This window comes from Corythoichthys intestinalis, chromosome 18 (genome assembly GCF_030265065.1).
Source record: "Corythoichthys intestinalis isolate RoL2023-P3 chromosome 18, ASM3026506v1, whole genome shotgun sequence".
NCBI lineage: Eukaryota > Metazoa > Chordata > Actinopteri > Syngnathiformes > Syngnathidae > Corythoichthys > Corythoichthys intestinalis.
The window spans coordinates 44,180,956-44,198,084 of NC_080412.1; the positions used below are offsets into that span (position 1 = coordinate 44,180,956).

General features: G+C 39.7%; 2 protein-coding genes across 4 annotated transcripts in view; one reads left to right on the forward strand and one right to left on the reverse strand.

Annotated features, from left to right (window-relative positions):
- LOC130906198 (cell adhesion molecule DSCAML1-like) overlaps positions 1-17,129 on the reverse strand; it is a 148,904-nt gene that overhangs the window by 60,701 nt on the left and 71,074 nt on the right. For 2 of the 3 annotated variants that reach the window (XM_057820233.1, XM_057820234.1), the window contains exons 4-7: positions 11,383-11,529; positions 9,793-10,071; positions 5,801-6,076; positions 1,499-1,795 (exon numbers count right to left, since the gene is read on the reverse strand). In XM_057820233.1, coding sequence (XP_057676216.1) covers positions 1,499-1,795; positions 5,801-6,076; positions 9,793-10,071; positions 11,383-11,529 — 999 coding nt within the window. The remainder of the gene's footprint in view (positions 1-1,498; positions 1,796-5,800; positions 6,077-9,792; positions 10,072-11,382; positions 11,530-17,129) is intronic. The other variant, XM_057820235.1, reaches the window with a different exon arrangement.
- Positions 2,134-3,066, forward strand: LOC130906199 (unconventional myosin-Ic-like). The gene is made up of 3 exons (XM_057820237.1): positions 2,134-2,489; positions 2,579-2,758; positions 2,836-3,066. Exons 1-3 carry the CDS (start codon positions 2,376-2,378, stop codon positions 3,004-3,006), a joined length of 465 nt encoding a protein of 154 aa, XP_057676220.1. The 5' UTR covers positions 2,134-2,375; the 3' UTR covers positions 3,007-3,066.

A 17,129-nucleotide genomic window follows, 5' to 3' on the forward strand; every position in this document is an offset into this window, starting at 1 on the left:
CAGTGGTCGGAAAGACGGGCCGATGAGGCGAGGGACGTCGTGGCAGAAGTGATGGAGCGGCCATGGAAACACGAGGTGAGGCGATAAAGGTCGATGGGAAGAGTGATTGAGAGAAGTTGACAGGTGGAGATTGAGGTTAGTTTAGCTCCCTTAGCTAGTACTGATTGAGGATTTTTCTGTTTGGTTTAATTAGCTTAACCTTACTTGTATAGTACAATTGAAATTTGAGTGACTAAAATGGTACCTTGACTTGTGAGTAGGGCTGTCAAACGATTAAAAATTTGAATCGAGTTAATCACAGCTTAAAAATTAATTAATCGTATTTAATTGCAATTCAAACCATCTATAAAATATGCCATACTTTTCTGTAAGTTATTGTTGGAATGGAAAGATAAGACACAAGACGTATACATTCAACATACTGTACATGAGTACTGTATTAGTTTATTATAACAATAAATCAACAAGATGGCATTAACATTATTAACATTCTCTTAAAGCGATCCATGGATAGAAAGACTTGTAGTTCTTAAAAGATAAATGTAGATAAATGTTAAAAGTTATAGAAATGTTATATTAAAACCCCTCTTAATGTTTTCGTTTTATTAAAATTTGTAAAATTTTCAATCAAAAAATAAACTAGTAGCCATTGTAAGCCATAGCCATAATTACACTATACTCACTCCCAAAACCCATAAAATCATTTGGACCCATGCACCAGCAGAGGGCGCCAAACACCAAAAAACAAGTAACAAGCGGACATTACACTGCTGTCATTTTAATCTGTTTGAGTGGGGCAAGTGCGTTAATTGCGTCAAATATTTTAACGTGATTAATTTAAAATAAATAATTACCGCCCGTTAACGCGATAATTTTGACAGCCCTAATGAAAACAGATTTAAAATAGCCAATTCATTGAAGGTGCGCCTTATACTCCAATGGGCCTATAGTGCGGAAAAAAATGGTCATAATAATAATTGAACTATGATAAATATGCACATAGAATATATCAATTTTAGGTGTAGTTACTGTTCAGTATCAACTAGGAGTGTGAATCAACATTTACATGATACGGTATTTGCCAATATTACAAAATCTGTCACAATTTGATTCAAGGGCCTCCAATGAATATGAGTGTACAGATTTAACACAATCCGTTCAGTTTGTTTGTTGATGAAACATTTCAGATACGGAATTGTACACCATTCTTCCGAACAAAAGACATACATGTTGACTCATGTTTTGCGTTTTCAATCAAATAGATTCGATTGTTGCTAACTAATCAATCCAGGTCAATGTATTGTGATACACCTAATCTGTAACGTGTCAGACCTCTTCAAATAACTTATTGGACCCCCATAGACGTAAATGCCACCGAAACAATCATTCACAAAAGGTCAAGGTACCATTGTATTCACATCTCAAAAAGATTCATTCAAAAATATATTTGTATTGAATGAGGTGTAGAGTGCATTTATATTGAAAAGCAGACAGGCACCTCTTACGTTTATGCGCGCTTGGTACTCGGCGCTGCCGGCCGAGTTGCGTGCGACGCAACGATAGACTCCCCCGTCCCGGATGAGCGGGTTGCTGACGTTGACGTGGGACACGGTCAGGCCATCGGACTGGGTGTACTGGCTGGTCTTGTAGGTGGAGTCTCGCACCACGGGTTCGTCGTCTAGCGTCCAGGTGATGGAAGGCGGCGGTGCTCCTTTGGCCTCGCACACCAGGGAGAAAGGCTCGCCGGGGTTGACCACCCGCTCGCTAAAGGACGTCACGATGCGAGGGGTGCCATCTAAGGACAAACAAGTTTGACCGGAACCTTTCAGAAAATGTCATATCATAGACTTCACTATCAGTTGATAAGACAGCTAACACAAACATTGCGCCACGCCTTCCCGTTGGCTCAACGCCGAGTCCCTCCCGGGTGACCGAGCTTCTCACCCTATCTCTCAGGGAGAGCCCAGACACCCTACGGAGCAAAGTCATTTCGGCCGCTTGTATCCGGGATCTTGTCCTTTTGGTCACAGCTCATGACCATAGGTAACGTAGATCGACTGGTAAATCGAGAGCTCGTGACCATACAGTGCCCTCCATAATTATTGGAAGTTTTCAAAATGTTTCTTAATTTTTGTAAAAAAAAAAAGGTTTGAATCGAACGGTGCACCACCTGAGCCAATACACATGAAATTTAGTATAAGTCAATACAGAGTGATTTTGCATTGATCATTTAGCCTGTCAATTAATTAGGTTCATATTCGTAAGAAATATAGTCCTGACCCCCGTTCATCCAATCTGTTTGGTCTTATTAATGTCCCGTCCCCAGCAAAAAGTGTCCATGCAGGTTATGCTGTTACAGTATATCGTCCTTAACAATGTTGAGACCAAACATGAGCCCTTGTTTGCAGGCATTCGGTAATGCTAAAACACTAAGGAATGACAACTCCAGTCGGTTTGGAAAATATATGGATGTGCAGTTTGACTTTAAGGTAAACAAATCTAGAAATATTGATAATTCAGTAACTATGGGATAATGCTGTTATTTCTCATTTAGTTGCACGTTTATGCGCTTTCATAGGGGGTACCAGTGGGCGGCCACATCCTGAATTACTTGCTGGAGAAATCTCGCGTGGTTCAGCAGAACCACGGAGAAAGGAATTTTCACATCTTCTATCAGCTTCTGGACGGTGGGGGTAATGAGCTTCTCCAGATGCTGGGCCTTGAAAGGAACCCTCTGAGCTACCAGTATCTGGTTAAGGTGTGTTGAATAAAAGTTGCATTGTGCACAAAACACAGCTTGAGATCACGGTGTGTTATAATGAGTCATCTTAATAGGGAAGCTGTTCCAAAGTCAGCTCCATTAGTGACAAGAATAATTGGAAGGTTTTGATGAATGCCCTCTCTGTTATCGGCTTCACTGACGAAGACCAGAAGGTAAGTCGAATTCATTCATCTATACTACTGTACATATTTTATTCATCTGGAAAAAAAACAATCCAATTTTAAGTGTCTAAACGAGCTGTCATCATACTCAAGTGTGCACTGAAATGTCACTGTCATTGCACTGCTAATGCCACAACATTGTCACGTGCAAGTAATATGTACTCAGACATCTGTCTCAATCTGGGTGCTTCATAAAAATCTGTATCTGCATCAGCCTTTGAAAATCCCATATCGGTCTAAATTGTCATGTACCGTAATTTTCGGACTATAAGCCGGTCGTTTATTCCTCATTTTGAATCCTGTGACTTAAAGTCCAGTGCAGCTTATTGTTGATGATACAGTGCCCTCCATAATTATTGGCACCCCTGAAAAAGATGTGTTTTTTAGCTTCTAATGAAAAAAAAATTATTCAAATAATATGGGACCTTAATGGAAAAAAAGAGAAAAATCCAACCTTCAATACAAGTGCATTCATTCAGTGGGGAAAAAAATCCCACATAAAGAAAAAATTATTTGACATCAAATAATGTGTGTCACAATTATTAGCACCTTAGGTGTTAATTCTTTGTACAACCCCCTTTTGCCAACAAAACAAGGTGTTGAGTTAATTATCGAGGGTTGATTGAATATTTTCTTGATTGATTGAATATTTGCTTGTGCTCATACATACCTAATACATACATAATACATATTGCCATATTTTTTCTTATTGATATAACCAGTAAATAATTATTGCTTGCTATACTAGGTTGTAGTATAATGTTTAAGTGTTACAAAGAGTAAAGAGGGTCGGGATGACAACTGCCTTGCTTCATGGCCGCATCATTGCGTAACTAGACCTTCCGGGACATCTTCAAGACCTGACGTCTAGACTTTCGTCTAGACTTTCGAGGACAATTTTCCATTCGAGGACATCTTCCGTGGCCGCAGCGTTGCAGAACTGAAGTCATTCTGACCACGTTACCTGTGCCCTTGCTTACACACGTGTATTTAGTTAGTTCCACCTACATGCTCACACATAGCCAACCAAAATCACATGGGTGTCTCCAGCTTGCTTTCCCCCTCCCTTCGGGGCGGCACCCTTCTGTGTTAGGACAAACCCCTATTAAAAAGAGCAAGGAGGGTTTTTTCCTTAGATCAATTTTGGTGACTACAGCGTAATCTAGCATTTCTCTGTCTAGTCCCTCTTTGCTCTCCATGGTCAAGAAAACCGAGTGTCTTCTCTCCTTATTTTTGGGTAATTTTACAAATGTCTACCTAAGGGTCTATTTTTGAACTTGACACAAGGTCTGGGGACTGAGATGGCCATGGGAGGAGCTTGATTTTGTGTCTGGTGAACCATTTCTGTGTAGATTTGGCCATATGTTTAGGGTCATTGTCTTGGTGAAAGACCCAGTGACGACCCATCTTCAGCTTTCGGGCAGAGGGCAACAGATTTTGATTTAAAATGTCCTGGTATTTCAAAGCATTCATGATGCCATGCACCCTAACAAGGTTCCCAGGGCCTTTGGAAGCGAAACAGCCCCACAGCATCACTGACCCACCCCCATACTTCACAGTGGGTATGAGGTGCTTTTCAGCATGCACATCTTTTGTGGCACGCCAGACCCACTTAGAGTGTTTGTTGCCAAAAAGCTCAATCTTGGTCTCATCTGACCAAAGCACACGGTCCCAGTTGAAGCCTGGGACCGTGCGTATTTTTGTGTGAGACCAAGATTGAGCTTGAGGGGTGCTAATAATTGTGACACACATTATTTGATGTCAAATAATTTTTTCTTTATGTGGGATTTTTTTCCCCACTGAATGAATGCACTTGTATTGAAGGTTGGATTTTTCTCTTTTTTTCCATTAAGGTCCCATATTATTTGAATTTTAAAAAATTATTAGAAGCTAAAAAACACATCTTTTTCAGGGGTGCCAATAATTATGGAGGGCACTGTAGGTTAGGGTAGGAACATAGATCGACTGGTAAATCGAGAGCTTTGCCTTTTGGCTTAGCTCCTTCTTCACCACTACGAACCAATGCAGAGTTCGCATTACTGCAGACGCTGCACCGATCCGCCTGTCGATCTCCCGCTCCCTCCTACCCTCACTCGTGAACAAGACCCCTAAGATACTTGAACACCCCCACTTGGGGCAGGATCTCAAAGGGCACTCCACCCTTTTCTGACTGAGGACCATGGTCTCAGATTTGGAGGTGCTGATCTTCATTCCAACCGCTTCACACTTGACTGCGAACCGCTCCAGTGAGAGTTGGAGGTCACGGTTTGATGAAGCCAACAGCACCACATCATCTGCAAAAAGCAGAGATGCAATGCTGAGGCCACCAAACCGGACCCCCTTAACGCTTCGGCTGCGCCAAGAAATTCTGTGTATAAAAATTATTGAACAGAATCTGTGACAAAGGGCAGCCTTGGGGGAGGTTAACCCTCACTGGGAACGAATTCGACTGATTGCCGGCAATGCGGACCAAACTCTGACACCGGTCGTACAGGAACAGAACAGCCCTTACCAAGGGGCTCGGTACCCCGTACTACCGGAGCATCCTTCACAGGACTCCCCGAGGTACACGGTCGAACGCCTTCTCAAGATGTACAAAACACAAGTAGACAAGGTTGGGCGAACTCCCATGCACCCTCGAGGACCCTGCCGAAGGTGTAGAGCTGGTCTACTGTTCCACGGCCGGGACGAAAACCACACTGCTCCTACTGAATCCAAGATTCGACTTTCCGACGGAAAGTCCAGCACCCATGAATAGACTTAACCGGGGAGGCTAAGGAGTGTGATCCCTCTATAATTGGATCCCTCTATAATTGGATCATCATCTCTGAAATTGTTAGTTTCACCTCTGACATACCCTCAAGCAGAATGATGGAAAAGTCCTGAGATGTGTGGCCCTTGCGGGAAGCAAAGCACTGGTAAGCCCCAGAGTGGAACTTCTGAGCTGCAGTGATCTGCAGCGTGTCATTGTGTTGACCCTGGATGGAGATGTGCTGGTCGGGGAAGATGGGTTCCGTGTTTCGGTACCAGTTGATGGTGTATTCCGGAGAACCCTCCACAGTGCAGGTGAAGAAGAGTGTGCTGCTAATTCCCGTTTTCAAGTTCTTGGGTGATAAGGTCACTCGAAGTGGATCTGAAAGAGGGATGTAATAAATGAATGAATTAAGATATGGTAAGTCAGTATGAGTTATCACAATATAGTGTGACAATGAATGAATTTGTGGTTTAAATTTAGCTATTGTTACATTGTTAAAAAAAAAGGGGGGTGGGATTTGACTTTTAAAAAAAACCTTATATTTGGGTTAGGTCAGTGCATATCAATTATTTTCTGTTACTTATTATTATAAGTACACCTCTTTATAACATTGTGTCCTTTTTAATATTAAAGAAAAAAATAATATAGATCAACTTACAATAAAAACTTTATTAGCATTGTTTTCCCATAATAAAAGTCACATCCAAACTGTAAGAATACACTCAACGTACATTTTTTGACCATTTGCTACTGAATCACAAAATTGAATAAAATCTATGAATAATACATTGAAGTTGATTAGCAACAATTAGCCAAACAATTTTGAAAAAAAAAAAAAAAAAAATTAGCAGAACAAAACGACAATTTTTGCTGCACGCGGTATAAGCTCCTTTGTTATCGTGTGGGATTATTTTGCACTGAGCAACTTGGTATGCCACTTGAAATGATGCTAACAGTGCTCGCTGGTTTACTGATGTAACACTGACAAAGCGGGACGATTGTTGGCAACATTTGGTATGTTTTCGCTGAAAAAAATTAAGTGGCTTATCAATGTGTTTGGTCCATATCAATAAAGAATTCAGGTATTTAAGCATTTATTCACAAGAATTTTAACCGGAAAAGCTGTTTTATATCAGGCGGCCGCTAGCTACATTCACTAACAGACTAGCATTGTACTTTGACATATTCACGTTAAATAAATGCTAACTGTGCATTTTTTTTTGCTTTGAACCAAGAATCGAGACTCTTATACGTCCATTTCTATGAAGAATTTGGGGATTTAAGCATTTATTCACAAGAATTTTCACCGGAAAAGCTCTGTTTACATCAGGCGGCCGCTAGCCACGTTCACTAACAGACTAGCATTGTACTTTGACATATTCACGTTAAATAAATGCTAACTGCACGTTTTTTTGCTTTGAACCAAGAATCAAGACTTATACGTCCATTTCTATGAAGAATTTGGGGATTTAAGCATTTATTCACAAGAATTTTCACCGGAAAAGCTCTGTTTACATCAGGCGGCCACTAACTACGTTCACTAACAGACTAGCATTGTACTTCAACATATTTTCGTAAAATAAACTCTCGATGCATGTTTTTTTTTTTTTTTTTGCTTTTAACCAAGAATCCAAACTGTTTTACGTCCATATCTATAAAGAATTCCTAAATTTAAGCATTTATTCAAAATAATTTTAACCAGAAAAGCTCTGTTTACATCATACGGCTGCTAGCTACATTCACTAACAGACTAGCATTGTACTTCGACATATTTACGTAAACGCTAACTGCACGTTTTTTTTTTTTTTTTTGCTTTTAACCAAGACTCGAGCCTGTTTTATGTCCATATCTATTAAGAATTTGGGGATTTAAGCATTTATTCACAAGAATTTTCACCGGAAAAGCTCTGTTTACATCATGCGGGCGCTAGCTACATTCACGAACAGACTAACATTGTACTTCGACATATTTACGTAAAATAAACGCTAATTACACTTTTTTTTTTTTTTTTGCTTTTAGCCAAGAATCGAGACTGTTTTACATCCATATCTATAAAGAATTCAGGGAATTAAGCATTTATTAACAAGAATTTTCACCGGAAAAGCTCTGTTTACATCATGCGGGCGCTAGCTACATTCACTAACAGACTAGCATTGTACTTCGACATATTTAGGTAAAATAAACGCTAACTACACAGTTTTTTGCTTTTAACCAAGAATCGAGACTTTTTTACGTCTATTTCTATAAAGAATTCGGGGATTTAAGCATTTATTCACAATAAGTTTGACCGGAAAAGCTTCATTCACTAACAGACTAGCATTGTACTTCGACATATTTACGTAAAATAAACGTGAATTACACTTTTTTTTTTTTTTTGCTTTTAGCCAAGAATCAAGCCTGTTTTAGGTCCATATAAATATAGAATTCGGGAAATGAAGCATTTATTAACAAGAATTTTCACCAGAAAAGCTCTGTTTACATCAGGCGGCTGCTAGCTACATTCACTAAAAGACTAGCATTGTACTTCAACATATTCACGTTAAATAAATGCTAAATGCACGGTTTTTTGCTTTTAACCAAGAATCCAGACTCTTATACGTCCATATCTATGAAGAATTCGAGGATTTAAGCATTTATTCACAAGAATTTTCACAGGAAAAGCTTTTTACATTAGACGGCCACTAGCTACATTCACTAAAAGACTAGCATTGTACTTCAACATATTCACGTTAAATAAATGCTAACTGCACGTTTTTTTTTTTTTTTTTTTGCTTTTACTCAAGAATCCAGACTCTTATAGTCCATATCAATGAAGAATTCAGAGATTTAAGCATTCATTCACAAGAATTTTCACCGGAAAAGCTCCGATTACATCAAGCAGCCGCTAGCTACATTCAGTAAAATAAAATAAACGCGAATTACACTTTTTTGTTGTTGTTGCTTTTAGCCAAGAATCGAGACTGTTTTACGTCCATATCTATAAAGAATTTGGGGAATTAAGCATTTATTCACAAGAATTTTCACCGGAAAAGCTCTGTTTACATCAGGCGGCCGCTAGCTTCATTCACTAACAGACTAGCATTGTACTTCGACATATTTACGTGAAATAATCGCTAACTGCATGTTTTTTTTTTTCCTTTTAACAAAACATCTAGACTGTTTTACATCCATATCTATAAAGAATTTAAGGATTTAAGCATTTATTCACAAGAATTTTCAACGAAAAAAGCTATTTTTGTCTGTGATTCCACTCGGTCAGCTTTTAACAATGCAGGCCCCTTATTTATCGACCTCGTGTCCCGTCAATACATTATGAAGTCTATGAATTAGTCATAATATGTTAAGTTCCGTTATCGGATTTTCGGAGTCAGACAATATCGGCATATCGGTTATCAGTTAAAAAGTCATTATCGGACCATTCTAGCAAAAAGTGAGCGAGAGCACAATCAGCAGCGGTGACTCAATCAGCTGGACGCACTCATTAAAAAGCAGCTGGAGATATCACTTCGCATCTATGTCCACTTCTGTATGTGTGCAAATGTCAGTGAGCAATAAGGCAGGCAGCTGGTGGTGCGCGTTGGCTGGGGGGCATCGCTGTGCCTTCCGAGCGACCCCCCCGCCCTGTCAGAGTCACACAGCGCGCCGCCATGACGTGCCCGCCGGCACGGTGACCGTCTCTCCGTTCTCTCCCCGTCTCGCCTTTGTTTACTTGTATGCTTAGGCACTTTTCACCACACTGTCCTACACTATTATTATCGTTTATTGATGATGTCACAATGGCCTAGCCCCGGTGTGCCGCCTGCTCATCTTGTTGTTGACCCCTCGCGTCTTTCTCACACTCCTCCTCAGTGATGCTGACTTGTGCTGGCAGCTGCGTTATGGCTTCACTCTCAGTAAATTACATCCCTGTCGCACATTTTGAGACCTGACATGTTGGGGCAATATACAGTAGCTCTCACGTTTGTTACAGACACACTCAGACTGTACGTGTGCCCGAAAGCAAAAAAGGGAATAGTGTGTGAATGAAATCGACTGCCAGCCAGCTAGAAGAGTGTCAGATAATGTGTTTGCGTATGTGTGGCGCTGACACACACCTATGATGTGGAGCTGTCCGGACACTTCCTTAGAGCCGAAGCTGTTGGTGACTTCACACGCGTAGTTGCCGCTGTCTTCCTGGCGCAGGTCGCTGATGGTCAAGCCCGTCAAACGCCGTGTCCAGCGGGCGTCCGACGGCAGCGGGCGGCCGTCTTTCAGCCAACGCACAGCGGGGCTGGGGTAGCCTCCTGCTATGCACGGGAGCTCGATACTCTGGCCTGCATACACCTCGCCTCCTTGGAAGCTGTCCAGGATGGTGGGTGAGGACTCATTGGGGTCTGAAAGATTATTTTGGGACATGAAAACAGAAACATTTGCAAAATTGAGTTTGCATTCGTTTTGAAGGGAACACAGTCCCTGACAAAAGTCTTGTCGCTTATCCATTTTGTAGAAACAATTGCTAATAACTAGGGTTGTTCCGATCATGTTTTTTTGCTCCCGATCCGATCCCGATCCTTTTAGTCTGAGAATCTGCCGATCCCGATATTTGCCGATGCGATTGCTTTTTTTTGCTCCCGATTCAATTTCAATCATTCCCGATAATTTTTTCCGATCATATACATTTTGGCAATGCATTAAGAAAAAAATGAATAAAACTCGGACGAATATATACATTCAACATACAGTACATAAGTACTGTATTTGTTTATTATGACAATAAATCTTCAAGATGGCATTTACATTATTAACATTCTTTCCACGGATAGAAAGACTTGTATTTATTAAAGGATAAATGTGACTTTGTATATTGTGACTAAATATTGCCATCTAGTGTATTTGTTGAGCTTTCAGTAAATGATACTGTAGCCATTTAACTGTTCTGGCCAAATGCATGATGGGAAGTGCAACCACGACTGTGCGTACTGGTACCAATTGATATTTCTTCTCTGCGTTGGGAAATAACATAGGGTGTTAAGAAAAAGATCAATTACTACCTTTCTTCCCCACATTGCTTCCCACGATATTTCTAATCGTAGGGAGAGGGAGTGTAAGGCTTTAGCCAATTAAAATAAGGCTCCAAAGGCTGCCAAAATTCACTCTACTCATTTTACGCTGCCTTTTAGCTCTATATATATAGGTAAAACAGCGCCATTATAGATTGAACGCGACAATGCGTGAGTATATAATATTTTAAAGTGATTAATTTTAAAAAAATGAATTACCGCCGTTAACGCGATAAATTTGATAACCCTACCTTAAGCCTAAACTAAAGACTGGATGAGTGTAACATATGTCTGTAACGTTAAATACAATTAGAAAACGATGTAATTAAAAAATATGTATATATAAAAAAAGGCATAGCCGATGTTTTTTTTGTCGATTCCGATACTTTGAAAATGACGTGATCGGGACATCTCTAGTTAAAATTATACAGCTAAGTTTCAATTTTCACTAAATTTGTTGGGTCCTAGAGGGATTTGCTACAACGGCGTCATTTCAAACGGCCAATTCTTATTGTTTCTGTGGAGTAAATTTTGGCAGCACTCGAGGGCCCCTTTCTTAACCGGGGCCCCGAGCAACTGCTGGGCTTGCCTCTCCACTAGCCCAGCCTCTGTCTGATTTCGAAAGAAAAGCAGAAGTCATCTCACCCATGACTGACAGCCTGGCCCCATTGCTTTGGCGTGTCTCCCCGCTGTATTTATGCCTGGTAATGCACCGGTATGTGGAGAGGCCATCCTCCTTCTGAACTTCTGAGATGTACAGAGCCCCAAAGGAGGTCAGCAAGAAGCGGTTACCTGTAAAAGAAAAACAAACCACGTTGTTAAAAATGTGCACTCATTGACTCCGTGTTTCCATTTGTTTGACCCTTTGAGTAGAGGAAAGCTACAATTTCCCCGCCGCCTTTGTTTGGCCCCCTGCAAAGAAGTCTCACAGGATAATGACTACTTTGAAAGCACTACTCCCACAACACTGACAAGTGGCTTGTCAAAACAGCATAGCGAGAGCGAGATTAGCAGGATGTGTCAAAGCGCCATTTCTGCCATTTGTAGCAACACACCGAATTGGTCCTATCTGCCGATTCAATCTCGATTTCCCTTACTGTCCATCTGAGGCGAGAGGCAAAATTAATCTATTTAATAGACAAGGCTCATTAGTCAACTCTCTCCCGTCATTCCGCTCATCTCAGTGACGCAGCCCGCGACTCGCAGTCTCCAAGCAGAGTGGCAGACACAGTAAAATATTAATTACTAAATCACTGCGCTCCCTCAGCTTTTATTCATGCTTACTTGACAAGCTAACGAGAAACCGAGCCAACTCACCCACCCAGATTTTTAACTCATTCACTGCCATTAACGGTGACAGACATCCGGGTGAAACTGTTGTTTTTGGCAGCCTTTTTAATTTTCGTCTCAGTCTTGGTCGTTTTGAACGATAATACTTATTAGTAGGGTTGTTCCGGTCATGTTTTTTTTTTGCTCCCGATCCGATCCCGATGGTTTCAGTTTGAGTATCTGCCTGCCTATCCCGATATTTCCCGATCTGATTGCTTTTTTTTGTTTTTTTTTTTGCTCCCGATTCCAATCATTCTCGATAATTTTTCCCGATCATATACATTTTGGCAATGCATTGAGAAAAAAAATGAATAAAACTCAGACGAACATATACATTTAACATACAGTACATTCAATATTCGCATTCAGTATTTGTTTATTATGACAATAAATCCTCAAGATGGCATTTACATTATCAACATTCTTTCTGTGAGAGGGATCCACGGATAGAAAGACTTGTGACCTTGTATATTGTGACTAAATATTGCCATCTAGTGTATTTGTTGAACTTTCAGTAAATGATACTGCAGGCATGCCCAAATGCATGATGGGAAGTAGAACCATGACTGTGCGTAGTGCTACCAAGGGATATATCTTCTCTGTATTGGGAACTAACATAAGGTGTTAAGAAAAAGATCAATTGCTACCTTGCTTCCCATGATATTTCTAATCATAGGGAGAGGGATTGTAAGGCTTTAGCCTATTAAAAAAAGGCTCCACAGGCTGCCAAAGCTCACTCTACTCATTTTACGCTGCCTTTTATCTCTCTATATAGGTAAAATGGTGCCATTACAAATTGAGCGCGCCAATGCGTGAGTGGGTCGTGCAGCGCATGCATTAATTGCATTAAATTTATTAATGTGACACATTTTTTAAAAAATTAATTACCGCCGTTATCGGGATAAATTTGATAACCCTACCTTAAGCCTTAACTAAATACTCTGGATGAGTGTAACATATTATGTCTGTAACGGTAAATTTGAAAACGATTTAATTAAAAGAAATACATATATTAAAAAAAGGCATGGCCGATGTTTTTTTGCCGATTCTGATACTTTGAAAATGACGTGATCGGACCCGATCGATCGGGACATCTCTACTTATTAGTCTTAGTGCTATTTTAGTCATTTCAAAATGTGCTTTCATCCAGTTTTTGTTGACGATAGCTCAGACTAATTTCGTCTAGTTTTACTTGACGTTTACTCAGTATTTTTGTCTGTAAAATTCAAAAGTTTCACTCCAAACATAAAAAAAAAAAAAAAAGGTTTCCAAGTTCCATTTATTTTGAAGAAACATTGACAGACGGGCACATATTGTTGTGTCTACAAGCATCAGCAAATCTATCACGTGATAATACACATTCAGCAGAAAAATGGCACATTATTTTCAATTAATTATACGCACCTGGGTGCCACAAAATTTATATTTATATTGGCCCGTCTCCATTCGAACAATGTTGAAACTCTGAATGAAAACGATGTAGTATTCATGCCAGGCCCTAGGGGGCAGTGCAGATTTACAAGGCGACAGCGAATGATGCACTTTGACCCCAACAAGTTCCTCAGCCCGGAAAAAAAATATGCCCGCCCACTCGAAGCAATGACATTTTTCTTTTGTTCAAAAAGGCACAAAAATGGAAACATTCATGATTCAACATATTTAAAAATATTATTAAAACAGCAGATTAAAGCCGACATTCCGCCATATTTGCTGTTTTTATTGTTTGCCCAATGTGACGTGTACGAGTGCTGACGTTATCGGCGCTTTCTAGCGCCGCGGGAGCTTTTGATATTCATGCGGAGCAAGCCCCCTTCAATCCCCCGCATTTGAATTCTTCCACTTTGGAGGCAGGATTGTCTTCGCCGACACCATGCACGTGAGGCGATTCAGCTACTCAGTCTTTGTGTCGCAGAGTTGCCATGTACACTGCACCTAATTTTGCTACTGCAAGCCTGACCTGCATCAGAGTTAGCATAACATTAAACTGCATGAATTTTCTAACCTGCAAAACTGGAGTAGTTTTTATTTATTTTTGGTATTCCCTAACGAAGACGTTTTTTTCAGTGTTTAATTTCTTTATTTAGACAATGTTGAGTGGTCTTCAGACATTTGTTTATTTTTTTTGCATTCCTGGATAGTTAGAAGATTATTGTGTATGTTCATATAATTTAAATTCTGTTCAAATATTGCAATTCAAATTTGCTAAAAAAAATAAAAATAAATTTTTAAAAAATCCAGACATATATTGTGGAAGTTTTAAAAAATTTTCTTTATTGGTTTTGAAAACAAAGGTTTGAATCGAATGATGTTACACATGAACTAATACATATGAGTCGATACAGATTTATTTTGCATTGATTATTTAGCCTATCAATTAATTAGGTTCATAGATCTTGGTTCATGTATCCCGTTCACCCAATCTGTTTGGTCTTATTAATGTCCTGTCCCTAGCAAAAAGTGTACATGCAGGTTATGCTGTTATATCGTTCCTACCAATGTTGAGACCAAACCTACAACCTTGACTCATTGCTAAAAGAAAAAAATACCTCAAATTGATAATTAATTTTATTTGAATTGTCCACCTTAAAAGCGCAAACTCAAAATTATTGTCCAGGTATAATTTATAGTCACATAAGACTTATTATTTTCTTGGTATCTAAGCTATGAGAATTGTTATGCTAGTTTATACCAAAGAAGCTAAGAGAGCAGCATTTACTGAACTGTATCTAAAACTCAGAACTATTAAGACTTGCTTTGGTTAACTGCATGCATTTTAACTCTACGTAAATGGCTCTATAAAGAGTCTGTTCATCCAGAAAGAAGCTGTGTAGCCTCCAGGAGAGCTGACATTGTTGGAATTTTGCATAAGGTCCATTTGAGCCTTAATAAAACCCATTAGCGGGGACAAAAAAGAATTTCCAAGGGTGAACATCTATTCATATTTCAGAATATTTGATTGTGAACTAATGTATTTGAATTAGGGCTGTCAAACGATTACAATTTTTAATCGAGTTAATCACAGCTTAAAAATGAATTAATTGTAATTAATCGCAATTCAAACCATCTCTAAAATATGCCACATTTTTCTGTGAATTGTTGTTGGAATGGAAAGACACAAGACGGATATATACGTTCAACATACGGTGCATAAGTACTGTATTTGTTTATTATAACAATAAATCAACAAGATGGCATTAACGTTAGTTCTTAAAAGATAAATGTTAGTACAAGTTATAGAAATTTTATATTAAAAGCCCTCTTAATGTTTTCGTTTTGATAAAATTTGTAAAAATTTCAATCAAAAAATAAACTAATAGCTCGCTATTGTTGACGTCGCCGAGCGGTCAAATGCATGATGGGAAGTTGGGCAACCATGACCGTCAGTGGTGGCTGCAAATGGTATACAGTATGTTCTGCATTGTTTTCAGTTAGGCGTGTTAAGAAAAAGAATGTCTCCTGCTCCGCCCAAATGCATGATGGGAAGTTGGGCAACCATGACTGTCAGTAGTGGCTGCAAATGGTATACAATATTGATGGGAGAAATGTAATATGACCCGGAGTGATTCCTCATATTGTGATGATTTTCTTTGTGACTGTATCAGCATACTGTGATGATTCCCTTTTATGACTCAGCATATTGCGTTGATACCCTTCGTGACTGTACCAGCATATTGTGATGATTCCCTTTTTATGACTGTAAGCTTGTTATCTTCGACACTTTGGCGTCCTTGTGATGTATGATTCCCTTTACCTCGTTTTCCTCGCCACTTTGATGTCATTGTGATGTGTGATTGTTAAACATGTGTCAAATCACGTGTAATGATACCAGTGGATCTTAAAACATGTGTAACGATACCATTGGGCAAGTGGCTCGTCATCTGAGGGAAGGGACTATACGGTTAGTATACGGACTAGGGATGTCCCGATCCAGGTTCTTGCCGATCCGATACTGGCCGATACCGGCCTATCCGAGCATGTATTAAAGTTTAAAGTTATTTAGCCTACTTACTTAGTTGTCAGACTCATGTTGAAAAGGGTTTTAGTACTCTTGATAACAACTAGCCACCTGAATTAGGTGAATTTGAATAACACAATGGTTGGTAACAAGAAACTGACCAGTTTATTCAGTGATAAACACAAAACATAAATGGCATATTCAGTCAGTAAAACTTGCAAATAATATTGTAAACTGTCTTAAATAAGCAAAATGCACAAACAACCTCCGTGGAAAATAAACACTCAACTCCGCATCAGTTCTCTGCTCTTGAACAATTGTACCAAGGCTTTAAAAAAATGAAGGTGTGCCATAAAATGCGGACCGGATTTTAGGGAAACCAAAGCAAAAACTGGAATGGATTATGTAAATTGGTGCGCTGGAAAACCGGATTCTCAAAAAACTGGATCGGGAGTCTGGATCGGAATTTTGCCATGTCAGCCGATCCGATACGACGCGCATTTTTTTGCACATATCGGCGGTCGATCCGATCCAAATATCGGATCGGGACAACCCTAATATGGACGCCCAGCTTGTATTCCTCTGCAGCTCTACCGGGGTGTCGGCTCTCCGCCCGCTTGTCAACTGTAAGAGTTTTGATTGCTCAAAGGAATATCTTATGTGCTTTAACAGTAACGTGGGGATTTTAGAAGTGACAATCTATATCTAGCGTTATTGTTGTTCTTGTTTTCTTCCCTTTTCTACATTAAACATTGTATATTTCGCAAAAGTGTGCGTGTTGCTGACTCACTGCGAACCCGGAAACAAAATTTCGCAAAAGAGCGACCCGGAAATTATGTAAAACAAATATGTTCTGCGTTGTGTTCAATTAAGAGTGCTAAGAAAACTGCTCGTCTTTGCTCCGCCCAAATGCATGATGGGAAGTTGGGCAACCATGACTGTAGTGGCTGCCAAAGCTAAAGCCAATAAAAGGTGCAGTCCAATGAACACTTGCGTCCACTTGCATTTCTCTGCCTTTTCGCTCTCAATGTGCCAAAACAGCGTCATTGTAAACTGTTTGAGACAACGCATGAACGGGTCATTCCGTGCATGCGTTAATTGCGTCAAA

Bases quoted from the DNA above. Each gene is read 5' to 3' on its own strand.
- LOC130906199 (XM_057820237.1), top strand. From the start codon at position 2,376: ATGTTGAGACCAAACATGAGCCCTTGTTTGCAGGCATTCGGTAATGCT. The intron at 2,490-2,578 runs GTAAACAAATCT...GCGCTTTCATAG, and splicing joins ATGTGCAGTTTGACTTTAAG to GGGGTACCAGTGGGCGGCCA. The intron at 2,759-2,835 runs GTGTGTTGAATA...TCATCTTAATAG, and splicing joins GCTACCAGTATCTGGTTAAG to GGAAGCTGTTCCAAAGTCAG.